This window comes from Clytia hemisphaerica, unplaced genomic scaffold, assembly GCF_902728285.1.
Source record: "Clytia hemisphaerica strain Z4C2 unplaced genomic scaffold, Clytia hemisphaerica genome assembly, whole genome shotgun sequence".
In the NCBI taxonomy this organism is placed as follows: Eukaryota; Metazoa; Cnidaria; class Hydrozoa; order Leptothecata; family Clytiidae; genus Clytia; species Clytia hemisphaerica.
Genome location: NW_027104175.1, coordinates 1,856,159 through 1,879,116, shown reverse-complemented (window position 1 = coordinate 1,879,116; position 22,958 = coordinate 1,856,159). Strand labels below are relative to the sequence as shown.

The 22,958-nt window shown below is 35.2% G+C and overlaps 2 protein-coding genes across 2 annotated transcripts in view; one reads left to right on the top strand and one right to left on the bottom strand.

Annotated features, from left to right (window-relative positions):
• The window catches only part of LOC136814452 (uncharacterized), a 792,139-nt gene that overhangs the window by 33,496 nt on the left and 735,685 nt on the right, over positions 1–22,958 (top strand). The gene's annotated exons all lie outside the window — the stretch shown is intronic.
• Positions 6,909–13,762, bottom strand: LOC136814462 (saccharopine dehydrogenase-like oxidoreductase). The gene is made up of 12 exons (XM_067071014.1): positions 13,489–13,762; positions 13,165–13,277; positions 12,654–12,734; positions 12,217–12,346; positions 11,785–11,831; positions 11,511–11,632; positions 10,458–10,692; positions 9,965–10,021; positions 9,699–9,763; positions 8,600–8,652; positions 8,185–8,260; positions 6,909–7,363 (listed from the first exon to the last, which is right to left on the bottom strand). Exons 1-12 carry the CDS (start codon positions 13,652–13,654, stop codon positions 7,270–7,272), a joined length of 1,239 nt encoding a protein of 412 aa, XP_066927115.1. The 5' UTR covers positions 13,655–13,762; the 3' UTR covers positions 6,909–7,269.

Sequence of the window (22,958 nt, the reverse complement as noted above, 5' to 3'; positions counted from 1 at the left end):
TCCCAAAAAATCATATAATTTGGGAGTGCGAAAAGTCTTTGAAAAGGACGAGTGTTAGCGATTAAACTACGACTCGTGAGTACTAATTAGCTTAGAACCTTGAGAGTGAATTCCTCATTCAGCAGATAGGGTTTTTTAACATAATTAGTAATAAAAAAACCTAGATGTAAATGGGGTCTTAAGGCTTCGAATTTCTTCTTAAATCTTTGAATGTTCAATCATATTTTTACATTTGTAAAGTTTTAGGATATATTTAATATTAAAGATGATTTTTCTTTTCTACGATAAAATGCATTGTTGAAGTTTTCCATTTTGATTCCCCTGTTTGAGTTTAGTTCAAAAAGTCCCTGAATGGTGTAGAAAAAAAAAACGAAAAGAATTAATATAAATTTAAATCCTTGTAGTTTATACACATTTTAATGTGTTAATTACTCAATTTGCATTTCAAAAGCCCATTTTAATTACCTTGGGACTAAGGTATCGATTAATTGTAATCAAATTCAATTTTATTTCAACAATTTTAAAACCTGTAATAACTAGTATAGTTTTAGATCCACTGATTTCTTGCCATATAACGATCTCACGCAGCCAACTTTATTGAGAAAATGATGGAAGGTAGAATTAACTAATCCCTTGACTTTTAGACACCCCCTTCTCACAGACCCACTGGGACGCCTTCCCACTGGAAAATTTGCCAAAATATCGTCCCCGGTGGAAAATTATTAATCTTTGTCCCCACTGAAAATAATTAAATAAACCAATCCCAAACTGCAAAATATTATGCTTTTTACTCCATCCTCACTGAATTTTCTGACTTGAAAACAATGGAATTTAAATCCTCAGTCATAAAAATATGGGAATATCGGTCCTTGAAAAAATTAAACCGGGTCTGTTAGGTATGTTTTTAGGACTAGTCTTGGCAATAATCTCTATAGACCGTCCACTGTCATCTAGATAATTGTTAAAACCTTTTCTTTCTACTACTGAAAACGAATAAAAATATAATCCTTGCGGAAAAACCATTATTCTAGACTAGAGTCTTACTTATGATTAAGCTTTGCTTCCTGATAATTTTGATGACGTTTATCGTCCAGTGCAGTAGACTAGTAGCATTTGAGACGGTAATTCGCTATTTAGAAAGAAAAATATATATATTTGGAGTTGAGAATTATAATTAGGAATAGTACATAAACATAAAAGACTAGATGTGAAGAAGACTCGCAATACCCTATTTTCAAATAAGAACATTGCTTCATTCTATTTTTACCTACAAAGAACAACTAGAATCTGGCGGACTGTTATACAGTTAATGAGGGTTGCCGCTGAGGGGCTCGTTTATATTTTGAAACGAAAAACAAAACGAATCAATTAGCCTGAGTTTTACATTCCAATAAAACTATGTCAGATTTGTGCATTGACACTGTCATATCTAAAGTCTGTTCCGAAAAAATGGAAAGTCCGTATTTTTTAAATACTGCTTTTGAGGACAAAAACATATCACTGAAAATAATCCATTTTTCATCTACACCATCAATATTCAATCCACTTGAAACTATCATTCCAATGATGTTTTTTTTTAGTGATATCGTCTCTCCCTAAAGAGCTATACATGTTTTTTTTATAAGCATTGCACTTATAAGTATATCTAGGCTCAGATATGGGGAAAAACTAAGCATATGGCAAGCATTACTTGAGCCTACGAAAAATGTTTTTTTCCTGATTTTGGCTTTTTTTGGCTGGAATTTTACAGATTTTCAGTATTTCCCTAAATTTATGCTTTAGATTTAAGCATCCCCTCAAGCATTTTTCAGCCCTTATTAAGCTTTCGACCTAAGCATCTCTGAGCCTGTTTTCGGATTTCTGTATGCTTATAAAAAAAACATGTAAACGGACTGTCCATTTTATCAGCGCAGACTTTGACAAAAATTGACAAGAATTATATTTTCAAGCAAGTATCTGGATATTTGGAACATACCAAATCATCAAAGACTGCCAATCGGTTTGGTATAGTTTGCTTAATTAATAAGCTTTGAGCTGAATTTGGATCTTGTCGCACTTTCAACCATGGTACAAAGCTTTCAGAGACATCTTCGTGTTTCGGGCTACCTTTGGCGTAAGAGGAGATAAATAAAGGATCCAATGTTTGAGCTGTCTTCCATTTCTGGCTGTTCTGGATATCTAACATACCAACATGAGCTCCTTCATGTAAAAAGAGAGTGAACGCATTATTGATATGCGAGGGCGTCAAATTCACAGTCATGCTCTTACGCCAGCTGTTAGCGCCCGCTCTTGATCCTTGACCACCACCATTGATAGCGATGGTTTTTAACCACGATCGAGCGAATTTAGGAAGTTGGCCAAGTGTTCGCAACAAAGCAGATGCTTTGGTAGTAGCATCTTGTTGAGAACTAAAATCCTTGGTAGGGCAGGTCACTTCAAATGAATGCCCATCTGAGAAACGAGCTGTGAACGTGTAGCAATCATCTTTGTTCCATTTTCCATTGCGGTAATCCCAGTATTGGCCATGGATAGCTCCGCCTTTTGTGATTCCTTGATAGATCAAACTTTGAAAAGTTGATTGAAGAAACGGTACTGGTTTGACTTGATAAACGGTTCCATAGTACGGTGCTTGATCGGTTTTCAGGGATTGCCGTTTGGGTCCGGACAACTCGCAATAACCATTACGGTCACGGCCATCTTCACCATCACATCTGATCATATTCGGAAATCTTCGGTACTGAAGATGTTCTTGTAGGTTTGTTTTTTGTGAAGTCAACACAAATGCTTTGCTGCCCTTATAAGACCATGTTTCATACATATAACGGCCGTTCACATTTTGTTGGGAGGAGACTTTAATGTAGGCTTTAGAGCTAGATTTACCTTTAACCCATGCGTAGCCAATCCTTTCGTTTAAATCATGAACTTGAAAGGAACCAGGGGTACAAGTTCCTCTTATGCCATGTGCTCGGAGACCTTTCGAAGTGTCTGCATAAAAGACATTGATTAAGTAACGACCATTGTTATCATTTCGGTTTAAACAGTCCACCACCAGCTTGTTCTGGTAAGCTGCTTGCGTTTTTGTAACAAAAATCACCAGAATAAATAAAAGATTGCAGAGCATGATCATTTTTGAAAAGAAGTTTGCAACTGAAATTTGACCGCATCGAAAACTGCTTTTTTATAGGGTTGAAAGCATAAACATATACACGGAGACAAAATGCACGTAAGCTGACAAAATATCATTGAAGAAAGAAAGAAATTTTATTGGCAAAAAGGTTCGAACTTTTTCGATCTTCGGTTTTAATCAGAATATTTCAAAATTAAAAAACGCGTCTGTTTGTAGGCAAATAGAACACCGTTACTGTCCATATAAAATATACATACGTCAGTTCTGGCGAGTAAACTACAGATATGCAATTACGAAACTATTTCTACTTGTTATAATAAAAATTATTGTTGTTATTATCACCTGACCAAATTTTGCACTCAAACTTTCATTCGCATCAATTTACACTGCAAAATCATGATTTACATGATACAAGTAATAATAAGTATTGACCATTGCATTGCATATAGTGTTTTGCATAGAATGGACTAATCGGAGAATATGAAAAAACGTCAGGATCAAAAAGAATGCTTACCAAGATATAAACAAATACACCTCATTCATCGAATCCGCCTACTAACCCTTAACAACGCGGTCGGCTTTTACAAGAACAGGGAAGATTCATTTTCTCGGCGCACGGCATTTCTAGTTCGCCTCTGGCACCCAGATGGTGAAATTTTCATCCGACACGCCAAAGCTCTGAAGGTCGGGAAAATTTTCAACATCTGGAAGGTTTAGATTACGGAATTTTGCAAGACCGCGTCAAGGACTTTGCAGCGGGGGTCTGGTAACTCAGCCCTCGTTTTTGAGGACTGGCGGGTTCAACCGAAATATTTTTAGATAGATTCGGCACATCAAAGGCCGACTATTATTCCTCTCCGATGGGAAATTGGCCCGCTCCTTTAGAGCTTTAGCGTGGGCGGCTACCAATCCACCACCGGAATATCAGATAAGGCCGTCTCTAAAACAAACCATGCAAACTCCCGCCAAAACCTCGATTCCATATGAGCCTTTGCGGTGAAAGACAGACATACGGATATCGTGTGTATTCGTAGGTGGTGAATACTATCGAACGTGCGAGCATCACTGGTTCACCTAGACTATGTTATAGTATAAGACAAATCACTATCCTAAGAAATAAGCCCAAAGTCGAAGAAAAACCGAAAAGAGTAGAGTCGGTAGAGTTTGCCAGTCTTTTTATGCCAAAGAGTTATCGTCCGTTTCCCGCCGATTTTTTTTTCCGGATAACGCCATATTTTCTCGTTTTTACTTTCGATGTAACGGACGATAACATCGTCTACGGTTCACCTTTAGTATCTTTTGTGGGCACAGTTGCAAAATTAGGAAAATCGCAAAGCAACCAAGGTTCAAATTGTTGTAATGTCATTAAAGTGACCAGTGTCAGAATGGACAGACGATCAGACATTCTTTTTCGGAAAGGGGCTCTTCCAGAAAATGTCCGTACATGGGGGGTGAATCATATAGTGTCCGGGGCTAGTGAAAAATCTGTAAAATTTGCCTTGTCCGGTGGGGGGGGTAACTTGCTCTGTTTGGGGGTAATTTTGCTCTGTTTGAATGTAATTATGTAATTTTGAATGTCCAAAGGGTCAACTGATGCTTGTCCAGGGGGTTAAACCTGTTGTCCGGGGGGTCAAAAGTCAAAATGTCTGGGTGGTAAATTTCCTAGAAATATTATATCCTGCACCCCCATATTCAATTTTTTTCTGAAAAAGCCCCAGGCCTAAAAATGAAATAAAAAAGGCATACCAGTGCAATCAGGAATCTCTCAAACGTTCCAAATCTTTATGATCTTCCACTTCTTTACCAAACTGAAAGAAAAAGAGTTAAAACTAATATAAAGAACTGAATCTGAAAACCTGTCGTTAAATAGTTTATAACTCTATAATAAACTATTAATGATATCAATATGAAATTTTGACAGGACAAATATATCGTAATTCTCTAGAAGTAAACTACACTGGCTCGTGTATCTTACAGAAAGGCACAAAATCTTTGCCCAAGTCAGCATTAGGTTATTATATTTCAGGACTGGCACATGCTTTTGACTTTAAATTCTGACCAGTGTTGAGTATGAAACTAACGGTTATGCCGAAGGTGAGCAAAATATATGAAATACGGACCGGTTCTGTAAAATACCAATCACACAAATGACGAATTTGAAATTTACAACACATTCTTACATGGTCCATCATTGGTGAAAATTTCAAGTCGAAAGATCGCGAAACTTTTAAGTTCTGACGGGGTTTTTATATATTTTACAGATCATTCTGCAAAGTATCAAACACTCATGGAAACAATTTTTTCCGTTACAAGCCTGTTTTATTTGACAAATTTTCACGAACAAATCTCAGCCAAATCGAAATAGCCGATCGGCCAATACCCGATTCTAACTAGATTTACACTCCGGTCTGTAAAATACAAACCAGACAGGTGGCCGAACCAAAGAATTTTGTAATTGTCTCATTATTATCCATATCTAAAGTCTGTCTCAAAAATATGTGGGCATTTAAGTTTTTTGACATTTTCTCAGCACCCATTCATGCTATGTTAGAAAGTTATACACCGTTGGAAAGATATTTTCAAGGAGAATAATCTAAAGGATAAAAGATCTTTGAAGAATTGGAAAGTGAAGAAGAAATATGAAGATAAAAAAATTAAGATTTTTTCTACTTTTTCAAAAATCATGACATGAATTTCTTTTAATTATTTGGATCTTGCTTATTTCGAATCTGTGTTCAGATTTTTCGTATCTTTTATAGATAAAAAGTTACATCCCTTTGAAGTAGGCCTGAAACGGCCAAAAATAACCAAAAACAGCAAAAATGACTGACTTCACAGTTAGGTAACTTTTACAACTTGTAGGTGTTTTAAAGGGGGAGGCTCAAGGTCTTCCTTCAAGATGCTTCCCCTAAAAAGGTGGTAATAGGAAAATGTTTGAGGGTTTGCCTGCCTTCTATACTATATACCAACATTGAAACTTTGATTATTCCAAACGGGATTTCAGCTCCAAAACAAAACTTACCTCTTTATGAAATGACTTCCAACCTTAACTTGTTCATCATCAAATCACATCAAATTGATTTCATATTCCTTTCCTGGGTATGTTTGTCGCTTTCAATTTAACTATTTTTCCTATAAGAATCAATGAAAATCACATCAAAATCATCAATCAATCAATCGATCAATCGATCAATCAATCAATCAATCAATCAATCAATCAATCAATCAATCAATCAATCAATCAATCAATCAATCAATCAATCAATCAATCAATCAATCAATCAATCAATCAATCAATCAATCAATCAATCAATCAATCAATCAATCAATCAATCAATCAATCAATCAATCAATCAATCAATCAATCAATCAATCAATCAATCAATCAATCAATCAATCAATCAATCAATCAATCAATCAATCAATCAGCCGTTTTCAGAGGGTTACATTGGCTAATTCTATGACCTATGGGTAGGATTCTTGTAGCAAGGCAAGTTTTACTTCACTGGAAGTGAAGTCAACACAGCGCAACCTGCGGTAGCCGAAGACCCGTGATTGACCCACTAATTGCAGGAGTTCTCATTTACCGACCAAATTTGGTTAGAGGGCTGAGTTGGCTCTGGTCACGAGATACACACTATAAAGGGTTCGATGAGGTTCGAAAATGGTTGAGCTGATAAGACGATAATAAGACAGGTTGAAAAGGTATCAATCGAGAATATAAAATTCTAAAAAAAATCAACAATGTCTAGACCCCATGGAAGTATCGTATACCCTCGGATTTGTAAAAGTTGATATATTTGGTCTGAGATTTACTTGTATAAAATGTGAATGCTAGAAAATACTGTATTTTGATATTGACAAAAACTATACATAATCAAATTTGTACGAACGCACGTAATTAAAAATCATTTCAAATTATAAATTATCCCTACAAAAACCTTTTTTTTTAATTAACTTCAAGATAATGCAGTATAAAACGAGCTGCATTGAAAAACAAAGGTCTAAATTCTAAAATTGCAAGAAACAAACTAAATATCAAAATCATTTTAAATACTTTTTAATGCAGAAGAAATAGGAGTACCACATAGGCCTTAGTATAGGCTTTAGTATTGATTTTCCACTTGGGCCCCAAATCTCTTTTAATTCATCACTTCAATTTTGACGTTTCGTTTTTCCAATCGTTCAACAAATTTGGTCTTTCGGAAAGCTGAAGCAGGAGTCAAAACACCACCTCTGTAATTAAATGAAGAGTTAATTAAAAATTGTAATTTAGTTCCATGAAAATATTATTTATTTAAGTTTTAAATAAATTTCTTCAAGTGAATAAGGACATTTTTTTTACAAATTACTGTTACGCCACAAAAACCCGCCGACTTATCAGGTTAAAGATATCCTAAACGGAATGGGGCATTCCATTTTATATCCATACAGGGGGTGGGCGAACATTTCCAGGGGGTAATCGGAGAAGAATTTCCAGGGGTATAAAGGAATATTTTTTCATTTTTCCAGGGGGTGAAAGTTTATTCTAAAATTTCCAGGAGGTAAAAGACTGATTTTAGTTTGTCCATCATCACTTTTAAGGTCGGAAATAAATTTTTCCAAGGGTTCTTTTGAAAGTCTTGTCACTTTCCAGAGGGTATCCACACATTTCTAAGAATCTCTTTTTGCCTTAAAAAGGTTCGTCAACCCCCCTGTATGGAAATCTAATGTAACAGTCCAATTCGCAACATGAATTCGAAACAGTATTGTCATAGAAATTCTATGACAACATGCATGCATAACTGTGAGGAGGAAGATAATTAAAGTAAGGGTGGTCGGCCTTTCGGGCCCTGTCCCGGGATAATCGCCTATTCTAGCATAGACTAATCATGGAGTAGTCATATACAACACACTTTTGACCCAAGTGCTTGCGACGTAACATAGCCATGAGATATTGGCGGTGTTGAGTGACAAGCTGGGAGATAGATTGCTCTCAAGAGTGATTCAACATTGTTAGTCATTTCATCACCCCAGCTGCATCGGATAAATGACAACCAATCAATGAGTGAACTTACTTGTTGATGAGGTTGTCATCTAAAATGGTAGCAGCAGCTGCGACGACGCACGTTGAAGTGAAAATGTATCCTGCCTCTGAAAAATAATAATTAAGATGAAAACTGTCAGATGATTCTGCTGCTCAGTGTTTTGATTTTTTTTAATATAAGAGTCCTTGGTTTCCTTAGGTGGGGGGTTGAATTCTAAACTAAAGCTGTTTTCTTTTTCAAAACGGATTAATGTATCTAAAAATCAAATCAAACAATACACTTATCAACCTAACAGCCACGAAAGGATTGGGTAAAGTTTACCAAGGGAAGATGACATCAAAATTCTGTGACTATGAGAAAATCATTGTAACGGCTTTCGACATTTGACGCCAATCCTATCTGGTTGATAAATACAGTATTGTTTAGATAAGAAATAGAATAATACCAGGTCCGGAGAACTTCAATGACATGCTTTGATCAGGTCTTCCTGCACTTGTCCTAAAAATTATGAAGTAAGACGAAAATAAAAAGATGTAGTGTTTTCGGAATGCGGGTGAAGGAAAAAAGCTCTCATGCGTCCGGCCGGAAAAAAAAATTTATTTGCTATTTTTGATAACTTAAGGGCTCTGACCATAGTGAATTTTTCATAATTGCCGTGTTTAAAATGTGTTTTCTGACTGATGTAACCAACAAATCTATGGCATGTTATACATTTTCTGTTAGACAAACTATTCCTGAATCTGAAAATTCAAAAATTGCATTGAAAAAATTTGATGAAGAAAAAAATGAAGACTTTTGCGAGGAAGAGTATTTCAACTTTGAAGAGCTTAGTTTCGGCGAAGAAAAAACATTTTGAAAAAATTTTCACAGTAGATGGTGTATCTTTTACCGAACAATAAACATTTTTGCGGAAAATTTTTGTAAATGCTTCTTTGTCTCAAAATCTTCAAAATAGTGGTTTTTCATCAATTTTGCATCTTTTTAGAAAAATTTTCCGCAAAATTTAAAATAGTTCAATTCTTTGCGGACAGTTTGAAAAAAGTTCGAAACAAAAAGGTTAATTACCCATTAAAACTTAGCACTTTTTATAAAAGAAAGTGATGCAACATATTATTAACGTCTTTTTAAAGTTCATAACGTCATTTTTGCAATTGAGTTCTTAACTACTCTTAAGGGGTTTGATTAAAAAGCAATTTATAAAGGCAATTCTTTGTTAAAAGTGTTAAAGAATCTAAAACATAACTTTTATGTTCAGATACTAAAATCAATTTTCTGACTATGGTCAGAGCCCTTAAGAACATTGAAATAGAACTTTAAAGATAACTTTTATGTACAAACAGTATGAAGTAAGCCCTAAATACTAATGTATCAACTACTAACAAACAAAACTTGATTTATACAATAGCGGAAATATCTAACCAAACGGCGTTTGATAGCGATTCAAGTCTAAATCATGGCTTGACCTCCTTTTCAAAAAGTCTGTTTATAGTTAGGTTGAGTAGTGCAGTTAGCTTTCCAGTATTTCACGTAAAAACGCTACTAACCTTGATTCAGGTTCTTTCTTGTAGCCTTTTCCATGAAAAACAATTTTGAAACTTCCCTCGTCAATCTAAAATCAGATTGACATTTTAAAGCATTAGAACATTTGTATTGACACTGGGAAAGAGTATCAACAAGGCTGCCAGCATTATTTAGTTCTATTTATCAATAGTTGATCAAAAAGAGAATATTATCGTGCTAGTGAAAATTAAGGGCTATTAATTTTTTTGCTTTCTCCTGAAATTTACAATTAATGTTTCCATTATTATACCTCCTTCCTTGTTGGTCCTTCTTTGCAGAACGTACCAAAAGTGAAGAATTTTGGATGCTAAAATTAACAATCACAGGTAAAAATCAAATTCCATTATGAAGTAAGTAAGTCTGCGAACGCAGTCGGAGGCGACCTGAAGGCTCTTTCGATAGCTATCTACCTGAAGGTAGGGGAGGGCGCCACTCTTTCTCCCTGGATTGCTTCACGTACCCTTGATCCTTCTCTTAATTGCTGAGCATCAAGCAGAGAGGCATCAAGTACCATTTCGGAAATCTTTGGTATGACCTGGCTGGGGGTTGATCCAACAGCCTTAAGCGCCGTAGCCGGATGCTCTACCACTGCATAGTTTTCTATTTCTTATTCTGAATTTTATCATGTCTTGAATAAAAAATCGAAAAGAATTTAAAAGCATTCCATACAAAAGAGTCTTTAAAAAAACGAAATTTCCTTTAAAAAGTAAAATCACCAAAACATGGTTTACACAATATCTTACGTTTTCCAACAGTTTGATTCCAAAAGAGAATTTGGTCAACACAAACAAAACAACTCCAAAGATAGCAAAACAGATCATATAAAAGATAGACGGTACTGTAAAATAAGCGAAATATTGGACTGGCATTCGGTCGTGCACCATCGATTCATAATATTGAGTTCTCTTGACAACTGAGGGGTCTGCACCAAGGAAAGGAATGAACCAACGATTCTCAGAGTTGCTGAATCCACCATTTCTAGAATCAAAAAACAACAAATAAATAAGTTTAATTAGAATTAATGGTAACATACACTAATACAAGTTAAGAAGCTGAGAACCTTTTTATAGGTTTTTTTAGATATATATACCTACTACTAAATAATGGTCTACGGATATTTTTCCATCATTTTCAAGGTTTTCAGGTTCCGTGGCAACTCTTATAGGACTAAACGAAACCTGTTCCATTTCAAAGTTTAGTATATAATTATAATTTTTTGAGAAGAGTCAAGTATTTAAGGCCCGGGGAAATATTTTGGGATCAAAATAGTGACGCTATAGGCAAAACTGCAAGGGAAAATAAGGGGTAGCGAAATAACTTATTTTCAAAGTCAAAATAAACGGAAATGATTGGTACCATCTGAAAAAGCATGAAATTCTGAGCAAAAAAATGTATTACAACAACTCTCTGACTAAAACACACAAAAAAATACAGCCGCTTGAAGATCATATACATATCGACGTCAGTACGATCCATACAAGATTTGGCGTCAAAATCACAGTAGAGCCGACAGTTAGTTGGTCTTAAAGCAGCTGTATTTCTTTGTGAGTTTAGTCAGAGAGTTGTTTTAACAAGAAAATATTTGGAGCTTTAGCATCGACCAAAACTTCAGTGAGGACCCAAGCCAAAACAAGACAACTACTGTCACAATCATGCTTTTTCAAGGTTTTCAAGGAATTCTTTCACATTTCATTCAATTTCAAGGTTTTCAAGGTCACGTTACAGACACCCTGATGGTTATTATTATGATCAATGTGAACTATGGACTTCTATCAAAATATATAGCTAGGGTATACCTCAAACGAAGTCTTGGTCCGGTGTAAGGTATTTTCTGTCTGAAGATGGTTTTATGTTGATCTTTTACTGAATTGCGATTTTGGACACTGTGGATAATGGTCAAGTATGTTCCATAATTAGCCTAAAAACGATTAACTTTCGAGATTATTGCTATTGAATTTATTCACTCCTTAAAGATTTTACAAAAAGGTCAAAAATACTGAAACATGTGGCTTCCAAGAAATTGAAAAAAAAACTGAATGAAGATTATCATTGGAAGTGAGCTATTCTTACTCTTTTAGATCTGATGTGGATGTAACTCTCTGCTGCTGTTAAAACACCTTAAAAACAAAATCAAAGATAATGCTATTAAGTAACGAGCCCATACCAAACCAATCTCAATAAAATGCTGACAACATCAGCTAATAGATCTTATCGCCTATCGGAGTTTTTGATTTTTCTAAAAAAGCAATGCATTGTGGGATTGTTTCGGGAGTATTACAATAGAATATCCTCGAGGAATTCCTAGTAAGAGATTTCTATTGTAATACTCCCGAAACAATCCCACAATGCATCACTTTTTTAGAAATTTCAAATACTCCAATAAGGTCTATTAATTGGAGCTTTAGGTAGCTCTGTACCAAACAGGATGAAAAGAGATATCTATCCCAATGATTGAAGAAAATGGAGTACTGAGAGAGAGAGGAAAACAAATCACAAGGGTACCTGGGAATCTTTCTCGAAGAATTTCCAGACCCATATCAGCAGGGATACTATCAAATCCACAAGCGCTGACAATGTGAACACCTTTCTCTTCAGCGGCTTTGTGATATTTAATTTGACATGTCTGCATAAACTGGAAAAAAAGAAAAGCGGCATGATTGCTTAGAATTTTTCTCTCTTTTTCCTTTTCAAAAAAATCGTTCTTTACCAAATGAAATCATCCCAACTAGTTTAATTGGTAAGGGATCAAAGAACAAATTTACCTTGGAAACTTTTCAGGAAAATTCTTGTGATTATCATTATTACTTTATATAGAAAAAACATTCAATTGTACTATATTTTGAAAAGTGCTAGCCTAACTTTCTACCAGAATCAAAAATTGGGAAAAAGTCCTAGCTATAATTTATAAAGATTTAAACATTTGTTTACATTGTACTAACCTCAGGTTCGCCAGTGATATCAACATAATTTGTTCCCATCTCAACACATGAAGCAACTACAAGCTCCCCATACCATCGGAACTAAGATAAAATGTTGAAGATGAAAAAAGGGAACGAAAGAGTTGTATTGAGCCATATAACATACACAAGCAGATAGTGTAGTGTAAAAGAAAAAGATTAATGTGAGTGATAGACTCTATCATAGACTCTATCATTAGGCTATTCCAGAAAAAAACTTGTACCCCCGTTGAGGAGGTCTCTTTTGGGAAAGGTGACCCCCATGGGGGATACAGACCATTTCTTGAATAGCACATTCATAGACACACAAGTTTCAATTAATGTTAGAAATTCTATTGCCAATATTTGATATATTTGCAGCACGGCTGTATCCTTTTATCATTCATCACCTTTCAATCAAAAAATTCACTTGCTATTGTAGAAGTTTTAATTTATGATAGCTACTGACTTCAGTGAAATAAAATTAGATAAAAAATTTTGGGTGTAATTTTACCGGTCCAACACAGTTGACAACAACTTTGGTTTGTCTGCACATTTCACGGATAGATTCTTCATTCTTGTTATCAGCAACAACAATACCAATATCTTTTGAGTCACAGTCACTTCCTAGAATAATATATAGTTTGAAAATTTAACAGAGCAGAATATGATATTGAGTTTATGGTAAGGAAATAAAGGTACTTTGACAATTGCTTAATATTCAAATCTTTACACCAGCAATGATCATGCAATAAAATTGGAAAAGAGAAGTAAAAAAAAAGGAAATCTAAATTACACGTCAAAAATTCCTATGTGTTCAGCTGAAAACAACCCTTACCTAATTCTTTTTCAATTCTTTTAACAACTTCCTGTAACTTGGCTTTTGTTCTTCCAGCTAAACCAATTTTCTTTCCTTTGCAAGTTCTAACAGCTTCAACTGCAGCAAATTGTCCAGTAAAACCAGAAGCTCCATAAACAATAATGTCATAAGGTCGATGTTCCATTTTGTGTTCCTTGTTGCCTTTAGTCAGTAAGCTCCGAAGACTTGATGGTATTAGGTAGTCAATTTTGACTAATTATTTGTAATCTTTAAAATATATAATATGTAAACTGATGTAAAAGTAAGCATTATGCAGGCCTGACCGTGTATGGCGTGCTATTGCACTTGCACATGCTGGCATACACCTAAAATAGCACTCCTAAAATATACCAGAATGTACAAAATCCCTTTTCCAAGGGCTAATAGCACGCCATAATCTATGACATATTCTTTATAGAGTGCTATTTTGGCACGCAAAACGTATTTTTCATGGCCAGATTTAAGCATTTGCAACTGTTATTCTGTACCTAAGGTATCTGGGATATGATGTCTCAGACAGATTAAGACTTATTTCCACTACCAACAATTCAGGCAGGCAAAATTCCAAGCACTTTTAATCCATAGCGAACCCATTTCGAATCAATTTGAAAAAAAATTATGGAAGTTTTCAAAATACTGCAGCCTTTCCCAACAAAAAATTGATTCAAAATGGGTCCTAAATCAGCCCTTTCAAATCCTTAAAGTTAAACATTTTTCTCTGTTACCCAACCATGGTAGGTAACGTCAAGTCACTCAAATATTTGACCTTCTTACTTCAGCCCTCAAGCCCAGGGCCCTGTCCTAGTTAGAATATAGCCCAGACCCACTTAAAGGTACGCTTGGAGATTGGTTGTGGCTTCTTCACAATTGCGAAAGACACATTTGGACTTATTTCGTACTTTTCAGTCTCTAGTTTGTAGTTTTTCTGACTTTTTGGAACTTTGTGAGCTATTTTCTATGTTTTTCAACACTGTTTAAATGATTTTCCGAAAGATTGCCATCGTCAGTAGCATTAGAACCCACTAAATGCAATGTTCCAATGATCAGAAACCTAACACTCTAAGCACTGTTCCACAGATTCATGGCAGGAAAGTTTTTCTGACGGTTATTTATATTGTACAAACTACGGAGACTTTACTATATTAAGAGAAAATCACAAAAAAGTGTTTGTTTCGAGCTCCAACCCTGACTCTAAATGATAATAACCCAAATAAGTATAGGTGCCGTGGAATAGTGGTAGTCGACCTTGGCTTCTGTGCAGTAGGCCAGGGTTCGATTCCCACTCACGGCAGTTGATTTGGCAAGTGAACGTTCCTTCGCCCGGGTCAACCCATGCCATGTGAGGAGAATTGGGTAGTGAGTTCAAAGTGCTGATGGGACGCTCATTAGTAAGCGTCTATAGTCTATAGAATAGGCCTCTAAAGCCTCATGCAACTCAACCTAATAGAAATAGAAAAAAAAACAATTCCTAGCCAATCTGATACCCAGCAACCACGCCCAAACCACACCCATACCTAAGGTTGCCTGCACGTCCTGATACTATTCCCGCATGCCCAGGATCCAAAAAATATATTTGTGTCTTTTGCTTTTATGAAGAAACCATCACCTTGGAGATTAATAGGCGTTTGCGCGCGCGGGGGACATTTTCTGTGTGTGAAGTATTTTTTTTTAAAGAAGTAAAGAAAATTGATTTTTCCCACTCAAAAGAAAACACTTTTTCTCAAATATTTAGAGTTGGTCAGAGGACATATGAACCAAACTATCAAATTTTATGGATAAATCTAGGAGAGACTTTCCTCAAAACACCCGTACAGTCAACTGCTCTAACTTGGGGCGATTGGTCGAAGCATTGGCCTGTATTTTCACTTACTGTTAAATCTCTTTGAGAAAAAATTTGTTTTGATAACTCCACCAAGTTTATCAATCATACTTTCTGTCGTAACATGTCACAATAACTTTCACTGATAGCGCGCCCTTTTAAAAAACTTTTTGTTTTCATTTAAAATGACCAGACACGGATCGAAGAATTAGAGAGCACCCGCCGCCCAACCGCCTATCGCCTGATGGGATTAACAAATAACGAGTGTATAACTTACTTACGCGCGAGTAAAGTCAAACGCTCCATCGTTTTGCCACTAATTTGGTCTTCTTTGTTCCAATACATTCGCGTGTGTTCCACTAGCACTACAGATTTTTTTCATATTTCGATTTAAAATCCTATTTGCAATTTGGTGCATAAGAGAAATTGTGTATTTTCTAATACGCAGTTCATTAACTCAAATCAAATTACTTTGGAGGTTCGGTGAAATGGTGGCCGAATTGCAAATTGCCGTCCCATGTTTTGATGTCGGATAGACATAGTCCCCCCAAAGTAGCAGTTGACGGTGTAAAATCCAGGGGTCGCCTTAAAGACATCTGCTCTTAAAATCCAGGAGCACATTTTAAGGAAAAACACATGCAATTTTCCAGCGAACAATCTGTTCAAAAAGTCCAGGAGCTAAATTGTGAAAAACACAAGTAGATGCCCCATTTTCCAGGGAGCTTCATAATCTTCTTAAAAGGTCTCATTTCCTAGGAGCATCTTAACTTTCTTAGGGAATAGCTGTTATTCTTTTCCAGGAGTCCCATTTTTTCCCAGAACAGATGATATAATCCAGGAGAGCCCAGGATACAGAACAGATAGTTTTTTCCAGGAGAAAAGGACCTCAAGAACAGACATTTCATTACCTACTTCCTAGCCGGTGGCTGCTCTTGCTTCCATTTTGACCCCATAACTTTTCTTGAAAATATTAGCTTTAGAAAAATATCCTGAACAGCTGAACATTGAACTTTATTTTTATTTATTTTATTTTATTTATTTTTTTATTTTCCAATTTATTTAACGTTGGTCTGACATAGTTATAATTAAATACTAATTAATACCAACTATATAGAATACAATAATATAGTATAGAATGATAAATTAAAAAAAGAAAAAATTTTATGTACATATTTTACAAAGACAAATATTTTTAAGATTTAATTTTTCTTTCAGTGAGGATTTAAAAGATTCAATAGAGGATTTGAGCTTAATATTTTCAGGAATTTGATTCCAGAGCAGGCTTCCTCGAAATAAAAAGGATTGAGTTCCAAAACGAACAGAGCTTGCCTAAGGTATTGACATTAAGATTTTGTTTCGGAAGTTGAATTTGATTTTCTTTGTTACGTAAATTTGTTGCATGAACTTTGGATTCAATTTGTTCTCAGATTTATAAACCTCACATAGTAAAAAGCAAAGATGAATTTCATGCACAGTTTTACATTCGGCGTTTTGCAACAATACTTCATAATCATTTCTAAAATCACAGAGTAATATTCTTAAAGCCCGTTTGTGAACTTTCGTGATTTCTTGGTATGTAGTTTTATTACAAAACATCCAGATTATTGGTGCATAATTAAATATTGACATGATATAAGAGTTGAAAATCAACTTTCGTTGATCAAAAGTTAGATACATACGAATTCTGTTTAAGCTCCATACTCTTGATCTGGCTTTAGAACAAAGTTGGTTGATATGAATATCAAAAGAAAGATTATTGTCAATGGTGATACCAAGGAGCTCAACAGAGTTCGTAGATTTGATAGTTATATTTCTAACAGTAATTTCTACAGGAACATTTCGATTTCCTAAAACCAACATTTGAAACTTTCCGGGATTTGCGGCAAGGTAGTTGTTTGAAAACCAGTCTAAGATTGCTTCTAGGTCAAACTCAAGATTTGAGATGACCTCTTCAAGAGTGTCCGCACAAGAGTGTAAAGTATTATCATCGGCAAAATTGCAAATACTGGCTTTTACAATATAAAGAGAAACAAATCATTTATAAAAATATTGAATAAAAGAGGCCCGAGTATTGAGCCTTGAGGAACACCTAGAGTGATTTCCAACCATTCGCTATATTCGGAGCCGATTTTTGTTCTCTGATAGCGATTACTTAGATAACATTTCAAAAGTTCAAGACTCTTTGTATCGAGTCCATAGGCTCTGAGCTTTGCAACTAGGAGTTTATGGTCAATGCAATCAAAAGCCTTTGATAGGTCCATTAAAACTGCCCCCACCTTTCCGGACCCATCAAGACTTTGATGCCATTGTCCAATCATTTGAATTAATGCATGCTGAGTGCTGTGTTTAGCTCTAAAGCCACAGAGTCTTGAATCGAAAATGTCATCGAAGTACGAAGAAAGTTGGTCATGCATTATTCTCTCATAAATTTTAGAAAAAGCTGGTAAAATACTAATTGGTCGATAATTTTTCTTCAGAAATTTCTTCAGAAATTTCTTCAGAAATTATCAGTCCATCTCACCACATCATCCAATCCAAGTCTTGTCAGTGCAAACAAAAAAGTGCAGACAACCAAAAATTAAAAAAACTTTGCTGTTAGTCACAGCTTAGCTACCATGTTGCTCTTCACGTGATCAAGCACGGATCTACATCTTCTGCTACTGGAAGGGTGAATTACTGAGACACAGATCATGAAGCGTAAAGTGGTCAGTTTTTAATATAGAGATCAGTGATCTCAATCATCAACTACTTAAATTAACCCTTGTAACCCTTCGACTCAGAGCATTGTGAGTGGGGCAAAGAGTTCACCCCGTCCCCTCCTTTTTTTTTCTCGAAAAGTGGTATCCTAATGGCTGGACTACTCAATAGCGGTGTAAATAAATCAAGATATCACTAGTGGAGTTCTTTCTATAGAATACTTTTTGATGATTTTTAACGTGCAAATCCAAAAAAATCGACCAATACATTTCATTTCATCAGAATTTCTCAAGGTCAAGGGTAACTTCTCAAATTCAAAAGTAAAATTTAAAAAGCGAGAAAAAAATATATCAATCTTAGAAAAAAAAAACTGGAAAAAATCTGTCTAATTAATTAAGTAAGTCTAGGATAAGGATATTTTTCAGCAGAAATATGGTAAAATGATCAACTTTTCTGCAATTTGTGGACAAAATATTTGATTGATGAAAAGGTGAATCCCCGAAAAATGTTAAACACCGTAAATGATAAAGTTACTTCTGGAATGAGTTTTGACTCTGACATGAGCTTGGGACTTAGGACCTTATCTTAGGATTCAAAAGCTCAAAATTGGGAATATAGCCTTGAACCCCTCTAAAATCGGAATACCCAATGAAATAAAAAGCGGCAGTACTAAAATCGCAATTCTCGCCCGAACTTTAAATTATGAGAAACGTTAAAATACACAAAAATCTCAATATGCATTTTAATAGCTATGTTTGTATCAAACTTTATGACCATTTTTATGGTCAAAAAAACGACAAAATATTAGTGGGGTCGTGTAGCATAATTTACGGGAAAAAAATAAAATCTAGCTGAAACTTACTCCAGGCCTTCTCTATAGGATGGTTATGCCTCAGGAAAAAATCCCCTAAAATCCCACTGGTGGAACATTAGACAGGAGTGTATCTATCTATGTCTATACGCCCTTTAAAGACATGTGATATTTATAGCAGCAGATGATTCTTAAAGAGCTTCTTCATCATTCAGATCTGCGCTTCATAAAATTTCGGCAGTATGTTTTCCCACAGGATAAGTTCAGAAAAAGCCAAACTACAAAGCTTAATGTACTTGATCGATCCTGTGTCACAGAAAAAAAAGAAGATTAAATATCATAAATTTTTAATAACATCATACAGTAAAATTCTCTTTACGTCATGAAAATTTCTCTTTTCGTCAACGTGAAAATTCATCATCATAGGGAAAAATAAATCAGGAAAATACGTGAGCAAAGAGATGTCACACAACTATGGCGTCATTCGCAAATCACATCCAATTATCATTAGCGATAAAAAGGCATTTAAGTATCTGTGATAAAAATGGAAAAAAGCCCATTAAAATAGCTGGTTGGTTAAAATTTTCCAGTAATTATGTTGAATTCGTAACCCATTATTTAATCAAAGTTTAGCCTACCAACAAGCAATTTTCTTTGATTAAAATAATGTTGGCATTGATTTGTATAGATAAAAATACCAGCAAAAATGTTAACAGTGTTTCAGATGTCATTCATTATTTGGGATGTTGTGAGCTGATGGTGTAGTGAACAGTGTAGGATTGGTTTTGTTAACAAGAATCCCTGTCTGAAAGTGATGTTTGGAGCTACAAAAAATCTGTTTTATTCTGTTTAACCTTTTGGTGGTTTTAATAATACACCCCCTTCTCACAGACCCGGTAAGATTTTTTCAGTCAGTGGGAATAGAAACAAGACGACTTAAAGTCGAAAATTTCGCCTAGAATTTAAACTGCATAGGAAAAACAAGAAGTAGAGATTGAAGGCAATTTGAAATCTACTTTACATTGAGCCTTGATGAAACAATTTTACAAGAACAACGAGGCTTAAAATCGCTAAAAAAAGAGACCAATTTAAGAACAACTGTTGTTTAATTTTTAAGAACTAATAAACAAAGGTAATATCACCGTCTATCAAAAGTTATTTATTTGATTCTTATAAAGCAAATGCTTATATAAGAAAAATGAATACGCTCATATTGTGCGCCATCTCTTGTTTATTTTGTAAGAGCTAATTACCGAAAGGTATATTACCGTCTATCAAGAGTTATTAGCGAGATTATGTATCGGAGATATTCTACGGCTACGGTTGCGGGGCTGCCTGTACGGGTCGTCAACAAAGGCGACATGTCGTTGTCTACTTTGCTCTGTACGGGAAAAACACCAAAACACCGTCTAAGCAAAGTCGACATAATGCCGTACGTCAAATATCAAACTTGCTTTCACCCGCCATTACTTGCCTTACTCGCCATTTCCCTCGCCGCTTTAACCGTAGCCGTAGAGAATTCCAGATACATAATCTCGCTATTGATTTGATGCTTATAAAGTAATTGCTTATAAGAAAAATAAATCATAAAGTATAAGCTTATAAGAAAAATAAATGAGCTCATATTGTGCGCCGTTCCTTGTTTACTTTGGAACAACTAATTACCGAAAGGTATATTACCGTCTATAAAGAGTTATTGATTTGATTCTTATAAAGTAAATGCTTATAAGAAAAATAAATGAGCTCATATTGTGCGCCGTTCCTTGTTTACTTTGGAACAACTAATTACCGAAAGCTATATCACCGTCTATCAAGAGTTATTAATTTGATTCTTATAAAGTAAATGCTTATAAGAAAAATAAATATGCTCATATTGTGCGCCATTCCTTGTTTACTTTGTAAGAACTAATTACCGAAAGGTATATCACCGTCTATCAAGAGTTATTGATTTGATTCTTATAAAGTATATGCTTATAAGAAAAATAAATGTGCTCATATTGTGCGCCATCCCTTTTCTACTTTGTAAAAACTAATTACCGAAAGGTATATTACCGTCTATAAAGAGTTATTGATTTGATTCTTATAAAGTAAATGCTTATAAGAAAAATAAATAAGGTCATATTGTGCGCCATCCTTTGTTTACTTTGTAGGAACTAATTACCGAAAGGTATATTACCGTCCATCAAGAGTTATTGATTTGATTCTTATAAAGTAAATCAAAACTGTGGAGCTAAAGACACAAAGATATATGACGTAATCCAAAGAAAACCCGCGAAAATCGTCCGTGGTTATACGAGCGTGTAATTTGTAAATTAAATTTAGTGAGTTCGTCCACCGTATCAATCACTTTCGTTTTCTAATTTTTTTTCCGAGGACACCGCAGAAAGGCTATCGTAATACTTTCGCTAAGCGAAATTAACTAGAACAGTGCTCACATCACTGGATAACGACCGCCTTAAATTTGATGAAGAATTCATCGGTTTAGACAATGATCCACTTCGACACTCTCGTTTGCGTGATTTAACTTGAAAATATGGATATTTTTTATAAGCATTGCACTTATAAGCATATCTAGGCTCAGATATGGGGAAAAATTGAGCATATGGCAAACATTACTTAAGCCTACGAAAAATGTTTTTCTCCTGATTTTGGCTGGAATTTTGCGGATTTCCAGTATTTCCCTAAATTTGTGTTTTAGATTTAAGCATCCCCTCAAGCATTTCTCAGCCTTACTAAGCTTTGAACCTAAGCATCTCTATGCCTGTTTTCGGACTTTTGTATGCTTATAAAAAAAGAACATGTATAAGCTAAATCATTGCGGCAATTGTGCTGTGATACTTGACGAGAACAGTCAGTATATTTTGAGTTGTTTAATCACTTGTGGTTTGAATCAGAAGCTAATAAATACTTAAGTTGTTTTATTTACTTAACATTTATCTCCCTAGCGGGGCGCCACAGCATGTTTTTCATCTATTCATGATTAACATCGTTATCTCCGAAAAAATGCTTTTTTTATCTCCGTAGTAAAACGCCACACATTTCAGAAAACCAGCGATTCTACAAATATCTCAAATTTGTCTCAGCTGCTCAAACCTTTAACCGACAAAATTCTGCAAAACGTGCAGACTAGGCATGAATGGGCGAGTCAAATTTTAAAAAATTCAAAAGGATAGCACAGTTGTGACAAATTTTGAATCCAACTTTTTTACCCGTATACAGCTCGGAAAATTAACCGCCTTCGGCGGTCGATAACGGACTGGGGATTTTAATTCTTTTGTTTTCAAGACAGAAAATTCTGTGGGGATGGGAAAAATCGCATAATATTTTGCACATTGCAGTGAGGATTAGTTTATTTAATTATATTCATAGTGGGGACCAAAATTGGAGGATCATTTTCCAGTGGGAAGGGTTCCAGTGGGTCTGTGAGAAGGGGGTGTAATAATTTCCATATATCGAAAAAATAAAGAGCACCATATTAGGGCATTTTTGAACACCGTAAACACCACTGTCTCACGGATCTGGTTGAACTATTTCGACGACAGTCAGGGATATGTTCAAATTAGCCGGTAGTCGGTTATTTAGCCACATCGGTTATTTAGACGAGAGCTTATCGATTAAATAACCGGTCATTGGTTATTTAGCCTATATTAAAAACTCAAAATGCAATTGAAGAAAAAGTATAAATAGTATTCTTGAATTGACTTTCCTTAACCCAAAGATCATTTCCCAAAAAGGAATAGTTTTAGAGGCGGGATAGCTTTGAAAATGGTGGTTACCCGGGGCGAAGTAAGCAGTGGTGGAGATGTTTCAAACTCTACAACCACTTTTCTTTAAACCGCCCTGACGCCTTGACTCTGTGCATATATATTTTCCCGAGTTTACTGACCCTCTAACCAAATCTGTAACTCTGCTCTCTAATGGAATAGCATCTTCTAAGTCTTGTGGAATCAGATCAAAAATGGCGCTTACCTTAATTATTATGGCTACCCTGAGTATCAGAGGTCAAAGAACATATCAACCTCTGAAGACCAATAATAGAAATTTCATCACGCATTAGTCAAGCTAATCATTAATTATGGTAATGTTACTTCAATGGAATTGATATGAAAGACAGACCTTAAT